Source organism: Oncorhynchus mykiss, chromosome 3 (genome assembly GCF_013265735.2).
Source record: "Oncorhynchus mykiss isolate Arlee chromosome 3, USDA_OmykA_1.1, whole genome shotgun sequence".
In the NCBI taxonomy this organism is placed as follows: Eukaryota; Metazoa; Chordata; class Actinopteri; order Salmoniformes; family Salmonidae; genus Oncorhynchus; species Oncorhynchus mykiss.
The window spans coordinates 5,344,844-5,355,878 of NC_048567.1; the positions used below are offsets into that span (position 1 = coordinate 5,344,844).

At 42.4% G+C, this 11,035-nt stretch overlaps 1 protein-coding gene across 1 annotated transcript; it reads right to left on the reverse strand.

The window, feature by feature from the left end:
- Nucleotides 1-7,296: 7,296 nt before the first annotated feature.
- LOC110535340 (protein asteroid homolog 1-like) lies at nt 7,297-10,693 on the reverse strand. The gene is made up of 4 exons (XM_036966650.1): nt 9,211-10,693; nt 8,914-9,127; nt 8,653-8,824; nt 7,297-8,524 (listed from the first exon to the last, which is right to left on the reverse strand). The coding sequence occupies exons 1-4, from the start codon at nt 10,510-10,512 to the stop codon at nt 8,116-8,118; spliced, it is 2,097 nt and encodes a 698-aa protein (XP_036822545.1). The 5' UTR covers nt 10,513-10,693; the 3' UTR covers nt 7,297-8,115.
- Between the last annotated feature and the right edge of the window lie 342 nt (nt 10,694-11,035).

Here is an 11,035-nt window from a genome sequence, read left to right on the forward strand (position 1 = left end):
TTTGTCTTTAATCGTGTTATCCATTTCAATAAAATCCTTCTTCAAATGGTCAATAATTAATGTCATTAAATCAATAGAGCATTTGTTCAGGATGGCACACCAGCGCCCACAGTAATCATCTGTGCGCTGTCCCAATGATGGTTCTTTTTGCCACCTGAGTCCCCGTGGAATAATGCCTTGACGCACATAATCACTAAGAGTGACTATATGTAGATGCGTTCTCGTCTGGCGCTTAGATAAATGTAACAGTTATTTCGAGAGGTCAGACTTACCTCCCGGCATGTCAAAAAGGGACTCCGAAATAATGATCTTATCACGCTCCCTTTGGCTATATTCAAAGTAATCTTGTATGGGTCTATGACCAGTGTCAGGAAAATAATTATCATTCGGCATCGTTTAAGAGCTTTTTTATCAGTAGGGTGCTGTTTACTGGGTAACAGAACGATCTAGAAGAAAAATAAACGCACACCTATTAAGACGAGGTGCTGGCTAGCGGAGTAGAAACTTGAAAATAAAAGAGAGCCGCACACTCTAGGAGCTCTAGCCGCACACTCTAGGAGCTCTAGGAGCTCAGATGCAATGCGTAATGATGGAAAAGTACTGGGTAATGGAGATGTACTGCTTTACTTCTCAGGCTGAGAACTGCTTGCACCTGCGGATAGTCACGCAGCCTCAAGGCCGAGATAGTAGAGTGAGAAACCACAGTCTAGACATTTGGTTCTCATTTTAGATACTTTTTATCTAATCCAATGCAACAATGATATATCTTCTTAGGGATAGGCCCCTTTTTTCTCCACTTCCTGTCTGAATGACGTGCCCAAAGTAAACTGCCTGGAGCTCAGGCCCTGAAGCCAGGATATGCATATAATTGGTACCATTGGAAAGAAAACAATCTGAAGTTTGTAGAAATCTTAAAATACTGTAGGAGAATATAACACAATAGATATGGTAGGAGAAAATCCAAAGACAAACCAACCAGAATTTATTTTTGAGAGAGAACATCCTCTTAGAAATGCAAGAGAAAGGTCATATTGTAAAATAGCTCCCTGGATGCAATTCCTATGGCTCCCACGGGGTGTCAGCAGTCTATGTTCAAACAAATAAGAAATAACAGTTTTTGTAAGAGGACAGTCTGGGAAACCCATGTTTCTGTGCGCCATGACGAAGTCGCGCACCTGCTAAAATCGGTTTCCTATTGAACATACTTATTTTCCTACATAAATATTATAGCTTGATTACATTTTAGGGTGTCTGAGGAGTAAATAAAACATATTTTGACTTGTTCAACCAAAGTTTAGGGGTAGATTTTCGGATTCCTTTCTCTGCAAGTTGAACGAGTGGATTACTCAAATTGATGGCGCCAACTAAACAGACTTTTTGGGATGTAAAAAAGCTGGGACCCTTTGGATGACAAATCAGAGGAAGATTTTCAAAAAGTAAGTGAACATTTCAACATTATATGTGAATGTATGAAATCTGTGCCGGTGGAATTTTTTTTTTTATGTGGTTCGCAACCTCAAACAATAATCACTGTAATAGCTACTGTAAATCGGACAGTGCAGTTGCATTTCCCTGCATTAAAGTCTCCGGCCACTAGGAGCGCCGCTTTTGGATGAGAATTTTCCTGTTTGCTTATGGCCGTATACAGCTCATTGAGTGCGGTCTTAGTGCCAGCATCAGTTTGTGGTGGTGAATAGACAGCTAGGAAGAATATAGATGAAAACTATCTGGTAAATAGTGTGGTCTACAACTTATCTGGAGATAATCTACCTCAGGCGAGAAAACCTTGAGACTTCCTCAGATTTTGTGCAACAGCTATTGTTTACAAAAAATACACAGACCGCCACCCTTGTCTTTCCAGAGGCTGCTGTTCTATCCTGCCGATTAAGCGTAAAACCCTCCAGCTGTATTTTATTCATGTCGTCGTTCAGCCACGACTCAGTGAAACATAAGATATTACAGTTGTTAATGCCTTGTTGGTAGGATATACATGATCGTAGTTCTTCTATTTTAATATCCAGTTACAGCTAAAGCAGGCTGTACATGCGGGTCCTAAAAACTAAAGTATGAACATCTAGATCCAAAATCCATCCTTGTTCTCTCATTGTATGCAAAACACATGTCATGACAATGAGCTTCGCATGCCAACTCCTTAACAGTGGTAACCCATGCCAAGCTCATTGTTATGACAGCCTTTTATGACATGTGTGGGAAGAACGACAGATTTGTACCTTGTCAGCTCAGGGGTTTGAACTTGCAACCTTCCAGTTACTAGTCCAATGCTCTAACCACTAGGCTACCCTGCCACCCCTAACTATGACTGTACGCTGATGAGAAGTGATCCTATTAGATGTGATGAGGAACATAAACGTTTTACATACAGTCTATAAAAGTTACCTGATAAGAAATGGGACAATGATTAACCATTATCTAATGAAGAAAGGACATTGCTTGTTATTACGGTACCAATAGTATGCTCCATATTCTCACCTAAAACTTAACTAAACCAGGAAAGACTATGGACAATAAATCGGCTACATTTTGTGTAAAATAACCGTTTCTATAGAACAATATTAGGAACTGGAACAGAATGACTGATGATACATTTATTACACATTTCTCGGGACACATCAGTGATGTTTTCAGTGACAAAAAACGAAATATTAACAAATGAGTATCCTTGATAATAACATCCCCAAAATAAATCATCTGATAAACAACACAAAAAACATGTGACAATAATAAATATCGGCCTAGAAAACAATTAAACTGTGGTTGAGCTTGTTTTGTTCATACTGCATTGAGCTGCCAGTAGCCAACCATTTTCATTGGTAAAGCAGTCAAACCAAAACGATTAGTCTAAAACCATTCAAACATTACTCAGTCATCGGTACAAACATTACTCAGTCATCAGTACAAACATTACTCAGTCATCAGTACAAACATTACTCAGTCATCAGTACAAACATTACTCAGTCATCGGTACCAACATTACTCAGTCATCGGTACAAACATTACTCAGTCATCAGTACAAACATTACTCAGTCATCAGTACAAACATTACTCAGTCATCAGTACAAACATTACTCAGTCATCAGTACAAACATTACTCAGTCATCAGTACAAACATTACTCAGTCATCAGTACAAACATTACTCAGTCATCAGTACAAACATTACTCAGTCATCAGTACAAACATTACTCAGTCATCGGTACAAACATTACTCAGTCATCACTACAAACATTACTCAGTCATCGGTACAAACATTACTCAGTCATCAGTACAAACATTACTCAGTCATCAGTACAAACATTACTCAGTCATCACTACAAACATTACTCAGTCATCGGTACAAACATTACTCAGTCATCAGTACAAACATTACTCAGTCATCAGTACAAACAGTACTCAGTCATCAGTACAAACATTACTCAGTCATCAGTACAAACATTACTCAGTCATCGGTACAAACATTACTCAGTCATCACTACAAACATTACTCAGTCATCACTACAAACATTACTCAGTCATCAGTACAAACATTACTCAGTCATCAGTACAAACATTACTCAGTCATCGGTACAAACATTACTCAGTCATCAGTACAAACATTACTCAGTCATCCGTACAAACATTACTCAGTCATCAGTACAAACATTACTCAGTCATCACTACAAACATTACTCAGTCATCGGTACAAACATTACTCAGTCATCAGTACAAACATTACTCAGTCATCAGTACAAACAGTACTCAGTCATCAGTACAAACATTACTCAGTCATCAGTACAAACATTACTCAGTCATCGGTACAAACATTACTCAGTCATCACTACAAACATTACTCAGTCATCACTACAAACATTACTCAGTCATCAGTACAAACATTACTCAGTCATCAGTACAAACATTACTCAGTCATCAGCACAAACATTACTCAGTCATCAGTACAAACGATGACAGTCGGCTTAAACAGCACAATCATTTGAAGTGATCATTTTGTGCATCATTATTACAAGCATACAACGCTTTGTCATTACATTACATTGTATCTAGGCTTACATGGCACCTAAATTATCTGTTTAAAAACACAGATCAGCAAGAGACACTATGCTGGCTGATTCTTGAATTTGATAGGCTTATGGCTGATAATGCACAGTGGAATGTACTGCTGTCCATTGGGATGGCATCCGGTGTGTACCGGGGGTTATAGCTACAGCAAATGAGCCATTTCAGCATGAAGCCTTGTTGAGAATGATAACTGGAATATGCATTACCATAGTAACCATACACCAATGTATTATTAGACCACTACATTAAAGTTATAGGACAAACGTTTTACGTTTTATAGGACAAACGTTTTACGGTTACGTTTTACTGCTAACCTACAAAGCATTACATGGGCTTGCTCCTATCTATCTCTCTGATTTGGTCCTGCCGTACATACCTACACGTACGCTACGGTCACAAGACGCAGGCCTCCTAATTGTCCCTAGAATTTTTAAGCAAACAGCTGGAGGCAGGGCTTTCTCCTATAGAGCTCCATTTTTATGGAACGGTCTGCCTACCCATGTCAGAGACGCAAACTCGGTCTCAACCTTTAAGTCTCTACTGAAGACTCATCTCTTCAGTGGGTCATATGATTGAGTGTAGTCTGGCCCAGGAGTGGGAGGGTGAACGGAAAGGCTCTGGAGCAACGAACCACCCTTGCTGTCTCTGCCTGGCCGGTTCCCCTCTTTCCACTGGGATTCTCTGCCTCTAACCCTATTACAGGGGCTGAGTCACTGGCTTTACTGGGGCTCTCTCATGCCGTCCCTGGAGGAGGTGCGTCACCTGAGTGGGTTGAGTCACTGATGTGGTCATCCTGTCTGGGTTGGCGCCCCCCCCCCCCCCCCCCCCCTTAAGTTGTGCCGTGGCGGAGGTCTTTGTGGGCTATACTCAGCCTTGTCTCAGGATGGTAAGTTGGTGGTTGAAGATATCCCTCTAGTGGTGTGGGGGCTGTGCTTTGGCAAAGTGGGTGGGGTTATATCCTTCCTGTTTGGCCCTGTCCGGGGGTGTCCTCGGAGTGGGCCACAGTGTCTCCTGACCCCTCCTGTCTCAGCCTCCAGTATTTATGCTGCAGTAGTTTATGTGTCGGGGGGCTAGGGTCAGTTTGTTATATCTGGAGTACTTCTCCTGTCCTATTCGGTGTCCTGTGTGAATCTAAGTGTGCGTTCTCTAATTCTCTCCTTCTCTCTTTCTCTCTCTCGGAGGACCTGAGCCCTAGGACCATGCCCCAGGACTACCTGACATGATGACTCCTTGCTGTCCCCAGTCCACCTGGCTGTGCTGCTGCTCCAGTTTCAACTGTTCTGCCTTATTATTATTCGACCATGCTGATCATTTATGAACATTTGAACATCTTGGCCATGTTCTGTTATAATCTCCACCCGGCACAGCCAGAAGAGGACTGGCCATCCCACATATGCTCTCTCTAATTCTCTCTTTCTTTCTCTCTCTCGGAGGACCTGAGCCCTAGGACCATGCCCCAGGAATACCTGACATGATGACTCCTTGCTGTCCCCAGTCCACCTGACTGTGCTGCTGCTCCAGTTTCAACTATTCTGCCTTATTATTATTCGACCATGCTGGTCATTTATGAACATTTGAACATCTTGACCATGTTTTGTTATAATCTCCACCCGGCACAGCCAGAAGAGGACTGGCCACCCCACATAGCCTGGTTCCTCTCTAGGTTTCTTCCTAGGTTTTGGCCTTTCTAGGGAGTTTTTCCTAGCCACCGTGCTTCTTCACCTGCATTGCTTGCTGTTTGGGGTTTTAGGCTGGGTTTCTGTACAGCACTTTGAGATATCAGCTGATGTACGAAGGGCTATATAAAATAAATTTGATTGATTGATTGATTGAAACGTACTCTGTATCTCATTGTCAATTTGGACCACTACATTTAAAGTTATAGGACATAAGTACTCTGTATCTCATTGGACCACTACAGTTGAAGTGGAAAGACACATAAGCGACAATATAATCAATTTAATATTAACAATATTACATACTTTCTTCCTAACATTCTTAGATCAACAGGTGCCACTCTGACAGCAGGTAAGTTAAGTGTGATCCTGTAATGTTTATGTACACTATACACAAGGGTTGGGCTCAAATTAATTTCAATCCAGGCAATCCAGGAAGTAAACTGAAATTCCAATTCCATTTTAAAATGTTCTCCATGCTTTTCAATGAGATTAAAATTGTGAATTGGAATTTACTTCCTGAATTGACTGAATCAAAATGGAATTGGCCCCAATCCTGCTATAATGACCGGTGATAAGGCAGCAGAATTTGACTTGGGGCTAGTGCTACAGAACAGCCTAAAAGAGCTCAGCACAGAGACAATAATCAAAGGATAAATGACATAGAGAAAGACAGAATAACTGTTCATATTCCCACCCAGAGAGACAATAAATACTTAGATATCTTCATACTAGCTTTAAGTCCCCAAAGCCCCATGGTTCTATTCAAGTTCCAGTTCAGTCAAAAACTAGATTTCCCTGTGTTTTGTATATATTTCAGGTTGGAATAATACTGTGAAATTGGAAAAATTATGACAATGCTCTTTGAGTGTTTGAAAATAATTTCAGCCTGTTTTGGTGGGATCAGGTTACATCACCAGATGGTAAATTAGTTCCAAACCTCTCTGCCAATAACAGCTAATTCAGCTTTGGTTGAATCATCAGCATAAATGGACAAACATGCTTTGTTTAATGACAGTGCCAGGTCATTGCTAAAAATAAGAAAGAGTAGAGGGCCTAGAGAGCTGCACTGCTGAACACCACACAAACTGTTTGTAAATGCCTTATCAATGGTTTATTATGGACCCTTGAAATAAAGTTTTACCTACAATTTTTGTAATTATTTTAAGTGTCTGCTAACTGGTTTGAGAGTCATACATGTTCAGTTTAAGAGTTCCATATAAAATATTCTGCCAAAGCAGAGATAGACTTTAGTGTGTATAACCAATAATTCTCAAGAACAGCTGGTTTAAATGTTATTTTTCAATTTTTTGATAAAATGATAAAATATGTACAGATCAGCAGTAATGTCATAGTAACAATAAATGGGATTTATAGAGCTATTTTCAAAGACCAAAATAAAACAAAGTGAAACTTATCAGAACTTCTATTATAGTTCATGCTAAAAACAATGTAAATGAAGTCATAAAAGGTACTGTCATGGTCATTTCCTGTATTACTAAGTGAAAGGAGAGTTTACAAACCACACACAAGTCAGAGTTATACTTTAAACTTCATATTTTATTAATATGAGCTTCACCATAGCCCTTTGACTCTCAGATCAATTCAGTGTCTATACATTTATTCTGAGAGTGCTTACAAAATAATACTTCATCTTTTATAGCCAAGATACACCTCTCTCAACTCACAATGACGAACCACAGATCTTAGGAACTTAACAAAGGGCCTTTTACTTGAGAGAGGAGTATTCCATAGCCAGATAGCATTAGCTATAAATTATCGTTCAGTTTGGTCTCTTAGACGAGGTTCTACTTCTCGTTCTTGGTACTTCATATTACCAAAACATTACCTCATCCAATGGCATATATCAATTGTCAATTCTAGATACTCCCATCTCAAATACAACCCACCCCTGGACAAGCTCCCTGAGGGGAGTGAGCCTCTAGGTCATATACTATGAAAGACAAGTTTCAACATCAGAGGGGACATACAATGGTTCTAGACACTGCCATACTCCTCCCCCCAATGGGAAAAGGAGGGAGTGACTGGAGTACAGACATAGTGGAGCCCTTCACATGGTTTCACAGATATATTCATTATGAAGATTTTGTTCAAACCTGACCTCTCCCTTTCTGATATTCTGCCTATTACCAGACATGTAAAAGACAAGCCTGACCTCTCCCCTCTCTGGGCCCCAAGTGACTTTTCCCAAGAGAAGCATATTATGAGAAAAAATAAAACATCTTATTTATCAATGTTACCTAACTAATTCTGATTCAGCTACGACAGTACACACAAGAACAATAAAAACATTGAAGAGTTGAGCAGAACGTCTCTATATCTAAACCGTTATATAATGGTCCCTCCCTATTCCCAGCCGATCCGCCCCTGCTTCCGGGAGAATTCTGGATTCCTAGCTCGGTTGAATCTGTCCTTGCTCTTGTGCCTGGTCCGCACTGAGACCAACGTCCAACCCAGATCGTCCTCTGGCTTGGCCTTGCTCCCACCTCCAGCACCATCATCATCATCATATTCCAGAGCCAGAATGTGTAGATGGGCCGTCAGATCGTCCAGTGGCTGTGTCAAGGATGGAGGTGTGGCCCTCTGTGGCCCAGACACCAAGGGGATGACAGCGGCATCATGGGAGTTGAGTATGGCTCCCAGCATGGGCCTATACAGCTGCCCAGAGCAAGGGCCTCCCATCAGGAGAGAATCCGGGGTTAACCCCCCTCTCAGTTTGGTCACAAGCTGGTGCACCAGAGTGCCCTTGTACAGCCTAGATGCCACCCAGGAAACAAAAGATGGTTGAATTAGCTCTGTTTCTGATGGGATAAAATACAATGTGAATGAATACCACTGCTCTAAGTTTAGGGCCAAGGGTTGACTTAGGAAGGGACACCTTACCAGGCACACTGAGGCTCGGCTAGAGGGAAGCACAGCAGTTGGTTGAGGTGAAGGCTTTCTTTCAGGCAGCACTGCCACTGGCTGTAGGCGTGGGCCACACCTAGGTCTAGGCTCCTTCTACCTCTCTGAATCAGCCCTCTCAGCCTCTCCAACACTGGTCCCTCCATAAACCCTGTTACAAAAAAGGAGGAGTCAGTGGCTACACTTCGATATTCAGCAATTCTAAATGGTGTGTTTTCTCGTAAATGCTCTGGGCCATACCTCTTTGGCTCTTCCTCTGTCTGCAGAGCTCTCCGTACACCAATCCTAGTAGCAGGGCCTGCAGGACAGGGAGTTCTGGAGGGGGATGGGCGTGCCTCAGCCAGTAGCAGGTGACAGCCACAGGAAGACGCAGATGAGGCGGGACACCGCTCAAAGTGGACTGGGACACACCAAGTGTCTCCAAAAACACCTTAAGCTGCACTAACCTTGGAGCCTAAGGAACACAGCAAGATAATGAGAATCAACAGCAGTATGTTTGAATATACTGTATACTATATCATACACATGTATACATACCTGATGCAGAGTGTCTAGCTGTATATGTTCTGCAGCACTGGGCAGGATGGTATCAACCATGCTGCTGGTCAGGCTCTTGCCTTCCCTGTAATACTCCTCCACTTCATCCACTGGGGGTCTCTGACTGCTGTGGTCTGCCCTCCTCCCACCCAGCAGCAGCCCGTAGAGTACCTGTCGTATTGACCGAGAGGTGTTGTTCCCACATGGCAAGCTGGGATCTTCCACCTGGGCACCCTGCATCATCCTTCCCAGCAGCATCACGTCTACCATGCAGGAGGGAAGTCTACCTTCCATCAATGGCAGCAGGGTCCAGTCTGGAAGGACCCTCAGAGGCTCTGGGAGACGGCCGGGCCCTGGTCCCACTCCATCGTTGAAGAACCGCTCCAGGCAACTAGGGGGAAGATGGTACTCTTCTATGCCCAGGGAGAGGCCATGGAGGACAGCACCTGTTTTCTGTCTGTTGTTACTATGACTGATGAGCCTGAGCACGGAGTCCAAGGCCTCCTCCTGCCCATGGAAGTGGGCCAGCCAATTCAGCAAGCCGTCGAAGCGGGCAAACCTTCCTTTCATTGACGAGTATTCTTCCCACCTGAGGGAAACACCCATGTTACGCAACTTGATGTAGTCATTTCCTGCCACAGAGGCAAAGACCGGGAGAACTTTTCTGTTGATGTTGAAGTGTCTGCAGAAGCTTGTTGTGGTGTACTGCTTGCAGGGAATGTATCTTATAGAGCTCCCGCGTTGCATAGACACTCTCTGCCAGTGAAAATGGGAGATAGGCAGAAATCCTGCCTGGATGTCAAAGATATAAAAGTCACTGTCATTGGACAGCACTGGACAGTTCCAACTTCGAGCCAGGGAGGCTATTTCTTGGTCTGCCTCACAAATGCACTGTGCGTACGGCACATTCAGGCTGATGAGGACCTGTTTGAAGACATATTTGATGAGGGTTGGTAATATACCACCGCTCCCCTGAAGCCCCATGGACAAGTCATTGGCAGTGTTGATCCTTGATTGAGCTCGTTCTTTGAGAGTTTCAAACTTTTTGTCGGTGTAGTCGGAGCCCCCATCTACAATCACAAAGGGGTCAATGTCGCAGTCTCTCAGAGCCTTAAAGAACTTGCAGACCTGGTCCTCAAAAGCATCATAATCCCCTCCATGACTCTGATCCAAACGTGAGTTAAAATAAAGCAAGTTGAACAGATTACTGCCATCGATGATCAACTTGCTGTTTCTGAGGTGAACATCTTTTAAAATGTTTCCATTCTCCTCCATAAAGCTGGTCAATCCCTGGACGCCCATGGTGTGCTCTGTCTGGGATGTGATGTATTTCTTAGTGAAGAGTTTCAGCAGTCATGGGAGTGACTGAGTGAGGCTAGTATTATTACAATGGGTGAGTTTTCCTTTCCTTAAGTTTCATTTTCCTTACCTCATATCTGTCACTCCCATATTGTATCTTGTCACAGTAGGCATATAATAGTTAATGGGACATTATATGACGGTAATAAGGGTGGAAATGTGTTTTAGATGTTTTTTTGCAATTATAGTAAAATTATGTTCAGCACTTATCTTATGCATAAGAATCTGTGCTTAATTTGAGCCTCTCATGGCATGAAAAATAATTGTCAATGTTTGTCAAATTTGAGTAATAACAGCGATCAGAGTTAAATCAAGTTGACTCCTTGTCAATTCTCTTGCCCCCACAAAAACATAATGTGAAAATGCAGATTTTCATCCAGAGCCTGTCTTTCTTTTGAGAATTGATTCAGGCGGGTTGGGGAAGGACTAGGTTTGGGCAACATTGTATGTTTTGTAGCCTACATTA